Raw genomic sequence first — 14119 nt, 5'->3', positions numbered from 1 at the left:
CCATCAGACTAGCAGTTCCTGAGACTGTGTCTCCCCCATCAGACTAGCAGTTCCTGAGGGCTGTGTCATGTCTCCCCCTACCCACCTTGGAACAGGGCTTGGAATGGGGGCTGTGCCACCTGTGTCCTACATGAGGCAGTCCTCACTGTGCCCTGACTGATGCTCTAGAATGTCCTTTCACGGCCTCTGTACCCACCTTTCTTTCTCTGGGCTTCGCCATGGTCCCCCATGACAACCAGTTCTGAAGCCTTGGAGGGGAGGCTGGGGCCCGCTCTGCTGACAGCTCTCACCCGGAACCGATAGCTCTGGCCTTCGATGAGGCCTTGGATAGGGCACCGGCAGGTCCCACTGGGGGCCTCGTGGCAGGGCACCCACTGCCCAGACTCGCCCTGGCACCTGTGGGAGAGAGGCCTCAGCTCCAGCCCCAGCCCATGACTCAACCTTCCCGGTGTGAGCCCCTCCGGAGGCCACTTCTCCACCCCAGACTGCCGGCCCAGCTCACTGCTGCCGGTTCCAGTCCCGCTGTCCGTTCAAAAACCTGGCTCGAACCTCGGGCCCCCAGGAGGACTCGCCACCGCCCTCGACACCATGTTGACCAAAACAGCCAGTGCCTCCGTGCAGATTTCCCGTGTGCCTGGAGGTGCACTGCACCCTCACAGCCCTCGGTGTCAGGTGGGATTCCCTTCGCTCTACGGACGGGGGATCCACTCTGGGCTCAGACAGTGGGACAAGCCGTGAGTCATGTGGCTCGGGAGTGGCAGTTAGGATTTCACCCAAGGGCTGTCCCCGTTGGCGTGTGTTCCAGATCGACTCTCAGGGTGCGGGCTCTCTGTGCCTTCTGGGTGCCCTGTCCTCCGGCAGTTCCCCAGCACACGCTGAGGCCGGACGGGGCGCTGGGCGCTTGGGGTCTAAATCCTGACTCTACCGCTGACGAGCAGATGCCTTGGGCAATCACCCTGTGTCACACAGTCTGTGCGGGACCGGGTGCTACCTCAAGCTGGGGCCTCACAGCTGGCAGCATTCGAAGAAGGTGGGATGTCGGGCCCCTCCCCTTCCTACTGTGCCCCCTCCCTCCGGGTCAGCGCTGTCCTGTCCCTGCCTGGCACTCAGGGAGGAAAGTAGCCACCATTTCCCCTCGTGCTCCATTTCAAGCACTTACCGTTTCCCCTCCCAGGGTCCAGAGGGCTGGCTCTGCTGGTGGAATCCCAGATTTGGAGGCATGGACACCCCTCCCTAGCCCCTAAATTATGCAACCTGGTCTACCTCCTGCCCTGCTCCGAGGCCAAGCATGGGGCTCCCTCTTTTCTGTGGCCCCTACTCCTGTTGTCACAACCAGGCAGAGGTCTCCCTGGGGGCTCTGCCACTCAGGAGGCTGACTCACCGCTCGATGGAGTAGCCGGTGATGGGGCTGCCCCGGGTGTCGCTGGGCGGGGTCCAGGTCAGGATGAGGCAGTCTCTGTTCACATTCAGGCAGCGGACGTTCAGAGGGGAGCCTGGGGCCCCCGGCTTCTCGGCTGCCGCATCTGAAACCCAGAGCGGAGGGTTGGGGGGGCGAGGGGAGGACGGGGAAGGTTCTTCTAGTCCGCGTCTACTTGGCAACTGACCCCCCCCCGTCCAACAACCTCTCCCGCTTGAACCCTCCAGGGCTCGGTTTTGGTTTTGAGGACCAGGACCTGCATAATGATGGTCTCCTCCTTTTTAGCAACAGCATCTGGGGGGATGTGGGAGTGCCAATTCCTAGGGGCCCATTCTACTCCAGGCCCCTGAAGGATCAGTGTAATTAATCCCTGAGCCCCAGGGCATCCCCCCATTTTGTGGACGGGGACACTGAGCCTCAGAGAGATAAAGTGATTTGCCCAAGGCTACCCAGCTAGTGAAGCGGCAAAGCCAGGATCTGAAACCAGATCGAAGACCAAGAGGCAGAACTCACTAGGTGCTAGAGTCATTCTAGCCCATGCTCAGCCCTCCCTCCACAGCTCCCACTGAGTCTGAGACTCAGCTGTGTCCTAGGGTCACAGGATGTAACAGGGATTCTTAGAGACTCTCACTCAACACCGCTACTTATAACAGGGAAACTGAGACCCCAAGAGGGTGGAAAACTCACCTAAGGTCCCACAGCCAATTTGGTCTCTGGGCTCCAGCTACGCTTCCTACCCGCCAAGCCCCTCTCACCTCTCACAAACACATAGGCGCTCTGATCCTGGGGCCCGAAGGGCGAAGGCACCTGGACAGTATAGAGCCCCTCATCCTCCTTGTAGGCACAGGACACCTTCAGGAATGCCTGGCGGTCTGCGTAGAGGATCTGTCGGCGACCCGAGGGTCTCAGTAGTCTCCCTGAGGAGGGGAGGGGTCCAGTGTGAGCTCTGGCCTCATCTGGGAACCGTTAGGTGGTCTGGGGGTTTAGGCAGAGGCATGGCTGATGTGGCTGGAGTGGCTGTAGCCTGTGGCTTGGCTGGGGACTTGGGGAGGCGGTGGTGGCCTCCAGGGCTCTGCCAAGCTAGCCCTGAACTCTCCTCTGTCTTGGGAGCAGGGCAGGGTCCAGGGAAGGGGACAGTGGGAATGGGAGTTTAGGGAAGCGGTCGGCAGCTCAGTGAGGCGTTGGAGGTGCTGTGAGGAAACAGGAACAGGAGAGACGGGGCCCTTTGTGAGGCCGGTGTCTCTGCGGGGCAGCTGGGGGCTCACTGTGTGTGTTGGGGGCTCAGTGGGTGGGAGCTGGAGGCTCACTGAGGGAGCCGGGGTGTCTGTGAGGAGGGCAGAGGACTCGCTGAGGGGGGTAGGGTCAGTGAAGGGAGCGGGGACTCAGTTGTGTGACCGTAATGAGAGGGATGGGGCTTCAGCGAAGGCACTCTGGGGCTCCAGGAGGGCGTCTGGCCCCGAGGCCACACTGTAGGGCCATCCTGTTCTCCATGCCTCCCTCCTGTCAGGACCTCTGTTCTAGAAGATGTACAGGTTTGGGAAGACATCTCAGCCTTATTGCAACTGTTTCTCAGGGCTTCCTGTGGCTTCCCCACCCTTCTGACCCCCTGCCACCAGCAGGTGCAGTCTCCCTAGGGGGGCTGGCTGGGGGCTGTTCTCCTTGACCTGTGGCTGCAGGCCTGGTCACAGGTGGGGAAGGAGGTCCTGCCATCCTTCTCCTCCCTGGCTGTCAACGGGAGTGGCTATGACTGTGTTTCAGCTTCCTCCCTCCTCCTACATGAAGAGTCCCTTGAATTCAGGCACATCTGCCCATTCCTGCCCTGGCACCCAGCACGGGGCCTGGCACCCACAGGGGCTTGCTGACCCTCTGTAGGGTGACCGGATCTGAATCCACCTGCCCTCTGCTCCTGCTTTCTTCTCCCTCTTCAGCACTCATTACTCAGTGTGTACTTGGGCAGGGGCGTAGCTCACTTCCTCTCTCCCCTGACCCAGGGACCAGTGTTGGGGTGGAGCCATGGCTCTAGCCCCTCTCTGGCTTCCACCGCTGCCTCTGAAGGCTGGAGACCAGGACGGCGTCCTCACCATCTCGGTACCACTGGATGTTCTGCTCAGCATCTAACACATCATCCGAAAATAAGCAGGACAGGGAGAAGGGTTCCTTCTCTCGGGCAAAGACCGGCTTCAGTACCGATGTGAATTCCACGCTGGGGCCAAACATCAGTCCTGGGGTGGGAACAGAAGTGAGGTCAGCAGCCTTCTGAGGCCACCCGCCTAGCCCGGGACATCCCACTCCTCTGGGTCAGGATTCACAGTCTCCGAGGTGGTCTTAAGGAGGAAAGAGAGGCCCGGTCCTGGAGGGTGGTGGAGGTGGGGCAGAGATTTCTCTAGGTGGGATCAGATGAAGCAAAATAGTAACTAGCCAGAGTCATGTCCATTTGTCTGTTTGGCTTTGCCTTTCTCACTCAGCTTTGGCCCCTGGACAGCTCGGCAGCTGGGAGCAGCACCTGGGGACAACGCCCCCCCCCCCCCCCCACCAAGTCAGTGTGCAAGTACGAACAGCTCATATGCAATGACATGCCTTTGTGGGCAATGGGTGACTAATTGTCTAAAGGGGGCTTTGGAAGGTCTGACGAGGAGCCCAGACCCCTCCCCCTCCCCGAAGGCCGTCCCGCCCTGAGCCTCCTTACTTTTAAAGATCTCTGAATCGAAGCCAGCATCCTTCCCCACGTAGGCTGAAAGTCCAAGGCAAATGGAGTTTGAGAAGGTTCAGACCTCACATTCCTACTAGATTAGAGGTGTGGGTTTGGGTGTGGGTTTGAGTCCTCCTGGTGGGTCCATCTTTGGCTGCTGGAAGTTCCTTCACCCCTATGGGCCTCTACTCCTTTCTTGGTAAAAGGTAGACAGTGGTTCCTAGCTGGTGGTCGTGGGGTTCTGACTAAGTGAGTTCACATGAACCAAGCCCTCAGCCAGAGCCTGACACATAGCTGGTGCCCAATAAATGGTGGCTTTTTCATCCTCTGCCCAAACCCACTGCCAGGATCACACAGTATCCATCGAAGCCAAGTCTGGTCGGACCGGGATTTCTGGTGCGGTTGGGGACAGTCCGCAGGGGAAGGACAGTGCTCAGAGAGCCATGTGGGGGCTCAAGGGTGAAGTCCAAGGTGATGTGACACAGACCACCAGAGGAGAGCAACAGCTCTTGTTCACGTGGGGTGTCTCACGTGCCACATATTAACTCATTACATCCTCACGACACCCCGTCTGTTGATGCCGTTATCATCCCCTCATACAGATGAGGAAACTGAGGTGTAATCACCCTGCAAGTACCCCAGAAGCCTGATGCCATGAGGCGACTGGTCCCTGGTAAGGCCCTTCCTGAGTGAGTCCCAGAGGGGTCAGGAGGCTGCCCAAAGTCACACAAAGTCAGTGACAGACTCAGGATTAGAACCCAGAGCTCCTACCCCCCAACCCAGGGTCTTCTATCAGTTGCTATGGAGACGACAGCCGGGAAGGGGGTGGGAATGACCGTGAACGGGTGCTCCTAGCAGGTGTCTGGCTGGAGTCTGGGGGCCAAGAAGCTGAGTGGATCCTAGGGTTGCTGGCCTTGAGGGAGGGAGGATTGGGGGTCTGGAAGAAGTGATGGGAAGGATGGGTGGACAGAGGGAGGCAGGGCCCTGATGCCTGACCTTGGCTTGACTCTAGGCACAGCCTATAAGGACAGCTCAGATTCCGCAGCCAGCCAGACTGGCAGAGGGGACAATTGCCACCCAAGATCTATTTGGGGAACAGGGCAGAGGGGTGGAGAGGGCTGTGAAGGACAGTTTAACAAGGTCTGGTGAGAGGCAGGGAGGGGGACTGGACTCCAGCCTGTCTACTGACCAGGGAGTGTGTGTGTGTGTGCATGTGTGTGTGTGTGTGTGTGTGTGTGTGCACGCACATGCTCACACATGCAGCCTCTCTCCCAGGGCCCTGAAGGCAAGGCAGCATTCTCCTGGGCCCAGAGCTGTGGCTTCCTGGGTACACGCTGCCCTGGTCATGGGGTGGGGGGACACAGAGTTATCCCTTCCCAAAGCCTCCTACTCGTCAAGCTTTACCTATACCATGGCATTTAATCAGCCTAAGCACCTGAGCCAGGTAGAAGGCATCCCCCTTACAGGCCTGGCAGCTCAGAGAAGTGGAGTGAGGTGGCCCAGGCTCACTCAGCCAGTCAGTGGCAGAGCCAGCAAGCATACGGACGCGGGTCTGGCTGACTCCTGAGTGTCTCCCCTGCTTTACGCTGTCATTTCAGACGCCCCCGGGGGAACCTCCAGGATTCGGAATCACACCAATTGGGAACTGCACAACTGGGAAATATGCACCAGCACCCAGATGGGGCAGTGAGGTCAAGAGGTGAGTTGGTAGGGCTCAGCCTTTCCCCCTGAGGACCCCTCAGGAGGGCTGGCAGGGCCAGGCCACTCTTCCAGGGGCCCTGAGTTAGATCCGGACCTGAGTCCCACCTAACAAGATGAGCATGCTCTGAGGGAGCAGTCTGAGGGAGGCGACTCTCACTTGCTCCAAAGGCCCCAGGGAAGCGAGTCTCTGTGGCTGTCCAGGTCACCTGATCCCAGGTGACCCCCGTGTCAAGGGCCCTTCCTCAATCTGACCACAGATACATGTCCTCGTCTGCTCATCCCGGGTTTGCTGTGCGCCAGCCTGGCCGGCTGGAATGGGAATACTTACTTCGGACGAGGACCTTGGCGAAGGAGGAGGCCTGGCCGTATGCATTCTTCACCTTCACTGTGTAGGTGGCTGCGTCCTCAATGGTGCATCTGAAAAGGAGAGAAGACACCCCCCCCACCGCCCCAAGATTGCTGGGCTCCATCGGAAACTCAAGTCCCCATGTATGGGTAGGAAAGGCGGGGATTAACACGAAGCCCTCGCAGGGGAGACTTTAGGCTTTGGTTCAGGCCCCACCTCTGAAAAGCTATGTGCCTTTGGGCTAGCCACTGCCCTCTGGCATGTCTCAATGTCCTTCTCTGAAAAACTAGGGACATAACACCAGCCTAGTCCACCTCAGGTGAAAATATGATTGTTATTACTGACTGTGTAAGATCAGAGAGGTTAAGTGACTTGCCCAGAGTCACACAGCACCCAGAATTCAACCCAGCCTCAAGGTGACAAGCTCTCTTACAAGGCATAGTCTCCTGCCCTGTCAACACCTCCAAATCAGAATCCTGGAGCAGCAGCAGGGCACGGACTTGCCCAGGGCATACTGCCAGTCGGTGCCAGAACTGGGCCAGATGCCCAGGTGTTCTCAATCTCAGGCCTGGGTCTCATCACCAGTCAGGCCAACCCTGTCTGGTTCCCAGCGGAGCTTGGGCTGGCTCCATTCCAGAGCCACGTGGTGACAGAGCCATCGGTAGAACGTGGCACATCTGGTCCCATAAGCAAGCCGAGGGCTCCTGGGTGTCCCCGCTCTTACCCTGGCTGCACGGGGCAGGAATCCCTCTTGCTTCTGGAACCAGTCCCACCTGCCCCTCCAGGCAACCCCAGCCCTGCATGTCTTCCCTGACTGTACAGCCCCCGGGGCACATCCCTTTGTGGCACTGAGTGGTCAGACATTTACGTCCACGCATCCCCACTTTGCTTCTGCAGGTAGGATCGATGTCCTGTCCACAGTCGTGTCTCTGAAGTCCAAGTTGGCTGAGATGGAGGGACTGGCGTACTGGAAAGAACCCAGGTGGAGAGAACGGCCTCCAACCCGGGCCCTGCCTTGCACGAGCCGTGCAAGTCCCCTGACCCTTGGAGCCTGGGTTTCCTGTCCCGTAACATGGACATAACAATGCCTCCCTGCAAGAACAGCGGTGGGCATTATCAATCGTATGCGCACAAACCTAGCGCAGGGCTCAGCACCGGAGGCCACCACGGGGCAGCTCGTGTGAGCACTGCAGTGCCTGCTCTCGGGAGGACTCTGCTCAAATCCCCCGACGGCCTCCCTCCACGCACGCTGCGTCTCCCTTTAAAACCATGCTTACGGCTCACCATCTCCTGATCGGCCCATCTAACTGCTTCCTCTTGTACTCGTGCGTGCGCGTGCACGTGCGTGCGTGCGGGGACGTGTGATTTCCCTCCTGCAGCGAGGAGCGACCCCAGCATTCCTAGCTCATCACTCAGTCCTTCCGGCTGGCCCCTGACTCCACGTTACTTCTCGTGTATTCCAGGCATCGGAATCACGCGGGACTGTCTGCCAAATACCAATCCCCAGGCCCCACTCCAGATTAAGACGTCCTTAATCTGCCTCCTGGGAGGCAAGAGGAGGGTCCCTCCCGCGAATCAGTGTTTTCATAAGCACCCCAGGTTCTTCCAAAGGTGAGGCCGACTCAGAAATCCTGCTCTGGCTTCGGTGCTGGTGGGGTCTGGGGGTCATGGGTCTCTCTAGAGCTCACAGTCTCACCTCCTGATCTCCAGCGTCAGCAGCCCATAGTTGTTGGTGATTCGGTACTTTCCGGCGGGGAAGAGGCGGGGATCGATTCGCATGTCGTTTTTGTACCTGTGGAGACACGGTGGTCTGTGGCAGGCTGGGTGGCTCTGAGCGGGAAGGATCTGGAGCCTCTCAGACCTGGATTCTAACCTCAGCTTTGTGCTCTTTACTTGCTTATGTGACCCGAGGCAGCACTTTTTCACTGCACGGAACCTCAGTTGTCCTCATCTGTGAAATGGGAGTAATGAGAGCACTGACCCTCAAAAGGGAGAAGATATGTAAAGCTTTTCTCCTGGGCCCTGGGTACTGTAGATGCTCCTGGGAAGCAGAGAAGAGGGAACCTGTAATTAGGGGTAGCTGCCCCTTCCCCTACCAGAGGTACCCCCGGGGACCTGGGCCCAGCTTTTTCCTCCTCTCTGAGGGTATTGCCAAGGAAAGTGCCCCCATTTCTGCCTCCCTCATCAACCTCTTAGGATAGCAGTTCTGTACTTGGCGGTCATTATAATCACCGGAGAGAGCTTTGAAAATCTCCATGCCCAGTTTCTGAACACAAGGCTTTGGGAATTCGTATCAGGAGCTGCTCATTGGTCTCCAATAGCCGTTCCCCCTTATTCTAAAGGAACAGGATTCATCACTGGGCCACCCAGTGTGTGACATATTTCCTACCCTCTCTTTCTCCTAGGTGTGGTCATGTGACTAAGTCCTGTCAACAGGAAGGAAGTACAAGTGTCACATGGCTGCTACCGATGACCCTTTGTCCCCTTTTCTGTCATTTTCCCCTCCGTCCTACGCCAAGAACGTGGCCCAGGTGGCCGGCATCTCGCACCGGGAAAGACTGGGGCTGCCGGAGTCCCTGAGGGATCTGTGAGCAAAGTCGCCATGGCCGCCCCACCCTGTCTACATCAGGCTCGCAGGTGAAAGAAAAATAAACTTCTTATCTTATTTCAGCCGTTAAAAAAAAATCTCCATGCCCAGGCTGCATCTCAGATCACTCAGATCAGAATTTCTGGGGTGGGGCCCAGGCCAGAAGTATTTTTTCAACTCCCCACGTGACTGCCAAGGGTGGCCCAGCGGATTGCCCCAGCCCACTGCACCCTGGACACGGCCCTCTGTTTTCTGTGGACTCTGGTGTCTTGTTCTCCCTGCTGTGGGCACTGGACTGTGAGGTGGCCTCACCTCTGTCCACAGCCCGTTGCAGGGGTTTGGAAGCCTAAGGGGTCAGGGCTGGCATGTGAAAGTCTGTGAAGGCTGAGAGGCCTGAGTTCTTGACACGGCTGTGTGACCTTGGGCAAGTCAGTCTCCCTCTCTGGGTTCTCTGGGTCAAGAGGCTGCTGCATGGACAGTCAGCCCCCGTGGTGGTTGAGCTTGAAGAGCAGGCTGAAGCCGAGAGAGGGCGCCCCAGCCACAGTCCGATGCCTTCCTGGGACCTGGCTACCCCCCCCCCCCCCCCCGCACCCTGTTTGTGCCCATGGCAACCAAACAGTGCCACACCCACACCCCATCACACAGCCCCTGGGCTGCACCCTATTCTGAAAGGAGCCCAACTAAGTTTCCTTTGGGGAGAGCAGTGCCTAATCTCGGTACCCAATCTTTTTCCACCTCTCCTAAGCCTGGGGGCCAAAGTCAGGTTCGCCCACCCCCACCTATCAGGAACTTTCCAGACACCTCGGCCCAGCCAGCTTCCATCTTTCCCAGAAAAAAAAAAAAAAGCAGCAGCTGCAGCTCTGGGCAAGGCCTGGACAGCCAGAGACCTCAGCGCTCATCTTGCCCTCTCTGGGCTCTGGGCTCCTGCCTGAACGACAGGCCCTCGAAGGCATGGGCTGTGCAGATCTCACTGTAAATGGCAGCCAGTCATAAAACAGCATTAAGTGAGACAACAGAGGCCAGGCGCCCAGCCCGGAGCCTGGCTCAGAGAGGCCCTCATAAAAGAGCGAGATTTTTATTCTTTCTCTAAATGTTCTTTCTTCGCATATTTTGGTATTGGATTTTACTTTTTAAGGCTGCTTGCTTGGCCTGGGAGACGGAGTCTGGTATCAGATAGAATCATGGCCAGGGCCCATGTCTGCAGAGTTAACATGGCTAGACTGGGCTTTGCCTAACTTGTCCTGCTGGTACCCCTGCATTCAGGAAGTGCTCAATGATTGCTGAATGAATGTACTTGCCTGACCAACCCAGTGTGCCAGGATCTTCCTCTTGAGCTGGGGGCTGGGTGTCTGCCGGGGCCTGGACAGAGCCCCGGAGGCCAGTCCCAGGACAGTGAGTGGCTCTGCCCAAAGTGATCGATGATGAAAAACCAGACCCCCCAAACCAGGAGCACCAGGGGCCACACGAGTCCCTCTTGCTGGAGGTGGGCCTGGCCTTGCTTCCAGCACTTACCACACTCAGCGACCTGTTGTGGCAACATTGCTGGCAGGGGTGGAAATGAGTCCCTTTCCTGAGAAGCTCCCACGGAATGCCTTAGATATGGGCCTAAGTGCCAGGGCAGGGCAGGGCTTGGCTGCCAGGCAGGACAGCTGAGGTACTGACCCCCCCCCCCCCCCCCCTTAGCCCAGGCCAGCTGGCGGGAGCCGTCCTCCTACCTGACCAGCCACTTACAGGCAGGGACTGCCTCGGTCCCCACAGAAAGCCAGCACTCAACGTGAATTCTAGCCCCTGGCACACTTTTTTGAACGAATGTCATCTGGCCATGACCAGCCCCGATGCCAACTCCCTTAACGCCTTTCTTGATTGGTCCTGGCCCAAGGGCTTTCCATTTCTCTGACTTCCGAGGAATGATTTGTGCTTCAAGGGAAAATAACAATTGCAAGGATGACTTTCCTACTCTCTAAGCCAACTGGGAAGAGGCTGGGAGGAGATCTGAGTTTGAATTGTGACTTAAACTGGCTGTGTGACCTGAGGAGTAGACAAGTCACATTACCTCTCTGAGCCATGGGTGGCCGGCCACAGGGCTCAAACAAGAAGAAAGTGCTGGGTCAGTAAAAATGGGTTCAAGTATAAGATGTTGCTGTTTCCTTTGTGATCCCTGTCATTTGTGTGCTTATCCCCTCTCTCCTACTAGACCACGGTGTATTCACCCTCAAGATCTGGCTTATGTGTTGCCTCCTCTGAGAAGACTTCCCGGATCCTCAGGAGGAGGGGGGATGGGGGAGGCAGCCACTTCATCACCTTTATCTTTACTCTTATTTCAAATTACACCCATGAATGCACTTCTCTCTGAGTTGACATTTCTCTTCTGGGCTGAAAGTTCTTTGAGGGAAGACTGTGTGTGGTTCGGGCCTGGGGCAGATTATGCTCCTGGTAACTATTTGTTGAAATCCTTTCCTTCTCCCCCAGAATGTCTGACTCCCTGCCGAAAGACCCAGGGGGAGCTCAGTAAACAGTGGCTCAGCTGCAGGAACGATCCCTCCATCCCTCCGGTTAGGACTGAGGGCCCCCAAGCTGCCACGCCCACCTCCGCCTCCGCCACGCCCACCTCCACCTCCACCACGCCCAGTCCGAGGACACCTCCCACCTCCCCGCCCCTCCCTCTGCCAGCAAGGCCTAGATTGTGGCTCTGCTATGGTTACAGTCCCAGGAAGGGCATCTTCTGCTTTCCCAGCACCTTTCAAGTTCTGAGGGCTTCCACGTAGCTGTGGCATTAGATCCTCACCACATGCAGGCTGGGCAGGAGGCCTTCAACCCATTTTACAGAACAGGAAACTGAAGCAGGACCAGAGAGGTTGTGGTGTGACCGAGACCACCCACTGAGTTAGTAGAGAGAGCTGGGTCTGGACACAGGGCTCTCACTCCAGGTCTGAGCTCCTGGGGTGGGGGGTGGGGGGGCTGCCCTCCCCGCCTCCCCTCCTGCTCCTCTGCCCCCTGCCCTGCCTCCTGCCGTCATCCTCCTACCCCCGAGACGCCCAGCTCAGAGCAGCTGCCTTCTCATGCCACCAGAATCATATTTTTACAAGTGCTGGCTCCCCAGTGGCCCAGTCTTCCTGCCCCAGGCTGGCTGGGAGGAGGCTAAGAATAACTCGGCCTGAGCCTCCTAGCAGCTGCTGCTCTCTGGGGGGTGGGCAGAGCTCAGGGTCTGTGGGGCTGGGTTCTTCTCAGGCAGCAAGAACTTCTGGGGGAGGAAGTTCACTCCTGGGAGAGAGGTGCTGGTCTGTAAAGAACTCACGCTTGCTCGTTTAGCCCTGGAGGCTCGGAGCACGGGGGCAGGGTGAGGACCCCTTCTCTCCTGCCCCGGTGGCTTACCAGGTGACCTGGGGTGGAGGCGAGGCCTGGACAGTGCAGGTCAGCAGAACTGTGGTGTGCTCCCAGACGGCATGGGAGCGCAGAGGGATCCAGAACCAGGGCCCCCGGCCGGAACACAGCTCTCTCAGCTCCTTGGCCTCCCGGACCTTCTCCTCCGTCTGGAGGCGGGAAGGGATCTGTGACTCCCATGAGCCAGGGGATCACATCTCCCCCATCTTTGCTGTCACCTTTCCCCCTGACACTCAGGCTCTGGAGTCACACCCACATGGACTGGAGCCCCCCAGGCACAGGCAGCGGAGAGGCAAGGTGGCACAGAGGGCAGGGGCCTTGGAACAGCTGGCCTGGGGTCAAGGCCAGATTCTGCCACTTCCTACCTGTGAGACCATAGGCAAGTCCTCAGTTTACTCATCTGTAAAATGGGGATGATAACAATATCCCCCCACCTTTCTGTGGGGTTTAGTGAGGATGAAATGAGCTAATATGTGAAAAAACATGGGCACGGAGAAAGCCCATGTATGTATTAGCTGTGGCTCTCTTGCCCTGGGGAGGGGGCACGGAGAGTGGCTTCAGCTCCCTGATGTTTGTCAGGAATAGTGTGTCCTGAGGCTCTTCTGTGTTCTCGGCACTGGCAAGGTCACTGGACAAGCTTAGTCTTGTTCAATGGCCACCCCCACCCCGAGAGTTGATACACCACATACATCTGTTTCACGGATGAGAAAACTGAGGCTCAGCGAGGGGAAGTTGCTTGCCCAGGGTCACACAGCTGGAGGGCTGGGACGCCGGGATTCAAACTGGGTCCAAGACCAGGGCCTGGACTCTTTCCTGAATGTTCAGCTGCCTCTGGAGAAGGGGGTAGATGAGGTGGGCGGCCCGTGATGGGGTGCAGGTCCCAGGACTCCTCACCCGTTGTCTCAGTGCCTTTCGGTCGCGTCTCTGGCGCAGCAGCCACTGGGTCCGAAGGAAGGCGATCTCCGTCCTCTCCCAGTCATTGCCGAAGCCCACCCGCTTCTGCCCTCGCTCCTCCAGCTCCACCGCAGAGGTCTGGCGCCTCAGCTGGGCCTCCCTGTGTGGCAGAGGCCATCAGGGGCCGAGGGCCCGGGGTTCGTGGGGGCACCCCAGCCAGGGCCACCCGTCCTCCCCCACACCCGGCATCACCAGCTGCTCTTTAAGTGTCTTGAGGACAAGAGCGGCTTTTAATCCTCTCTTGCCCCCAAAATACCCGAAATGGGCCCTGCTTACAGTAGGTGCATAATAAGTACTACGGATACCGTTTACAAGGCTCTTTCACAAATTTTTGTTCCTTTTGTCTTCACGACGACCAAGTGGGCAGGAATAGTCCCCCTATTTTACAGAGCAGGGACCTGAGACTTGGTGACTTGGCCAGTACCAGGACCCAGGCCTTCTGGCCCAGGACAGCCTCCCGCTGCTCTCAGGTGAAGCCTCGTGGTGAAGTGGGGACCCCCACCCTCTCCACTGGGGATGGTCCCTCACTACTGCCTGTGGACCCATCCAGAGTATGGTCTGAGCTCTTGCGCTAGACGTGGAACTTTGGGCAGATTCCTTAAGTCCAGTGTGGCAGTGTAGTGGAGGCAAGGGACTGGCCAGGATGGCCCATTCTCAGCCCAGTGTTCGCCGCAAAGGTCACCTGACTTACCAAGATGTCTCTGAGGAGGCTGTCAGAGCCAGGGCTGCTGCGAGGGCGTAGTCTGCGGCGGTGAACTGAAACTCTTCCTCACTGTCGTGGGAAAAGGGAGTTAATGGCGCCTGCAGGATTGCCTGGGGATCTGGCTGGGGCATCCCTGAGATTAGAGCTGTATCTACCTACCCTTGTCTCAGTACACTAGCAGGCATGGCTGTGCCTCCTCACTGGCTGATCTCTACAAAGCAGGGCTGTACCTCCCCCCTCAGACTGGCATCTCCATAAAGTAGGGCTGTACCTCCCTCCTCAGACTGGCATCTCCATAAAGCAGGGCTGTGCCTCCCCCCTCAGACTGGGATCTCCAAAAG

At 58.0% G+C, this 14119-nt stretch overlaps 1 protein-coding gene and 1 long non-coding RNA gene across 2 annotated transcripts in view; one reads left to right on the top strand and one right to left on the bottom strand.

Annotated features, from left to right (window-relative positions):
- The window catches only part of MYOM3 (myomesin 3), a 45305-nt gene that overhangs the window by 30746 nt on the left and 440 nt on the right, over positions 1-14119 (bottom strand). The window contains exons 2-11 of the mRNA XM_049617835.1: positions 13767-13847; positions 13016-13175; positions 12113-12270; positions 7850-7945; positions 6136-6224; positions 4104-4148; positions 3499-3639; positions 2173-2334; positions 1382-1523; positions 197-396 (exon numbers count right to left, since the gene is read on the bottom strand). Coding sequence (XP_049473792.1) covers positions 197-396; positions 1382-1523; positions 2173-2334; positions 3499-3639; positions 4104-4148; positions 6136-6224; positions 7850-7945; positions 12113-12270; positions 13016-13175; positions 13767-13847 — 1274 coding nt within the window. The remainder of the gene's footprint in view (positions 1-196; positions 397-1381; positions 1524-2172; positions 2335-3498; positions 3640-4103; positions 4149-6135; positions 6225-7849; positions 7946-12112; positions 12271-13015; positions 13176-13766; positions 13848-14119) is intronic.
- Positions 5910-7889, top strand: LOC125912974 (uncharacterized). The gene is made up of 3 exons (XR_007454889.1): positions 5910-6200; positions 7055-7135; positions 7617-7889. It is a non-coding gene; the product is annotated as an uncharacterized LOC125912974 (long non-coding RNA).

Source organism: Panthera uncia (genome assembly GCF_023721935.1).
Source record: "Panthera uncia isolate 11264 chromosome C1 unlocalized genomic scaffold, Puncia_PCG_1.0 HiC_scaffold_4, whole genome shotgun sequence".
NCBI lineage: Eukaryota > Metazoa > Chordata > Mammalia > Carnivora > Felidae > Panthera > Panthera uncia.
This window is presented reverse-complemented; position numbering and strand designations above follow the sequence as displayed.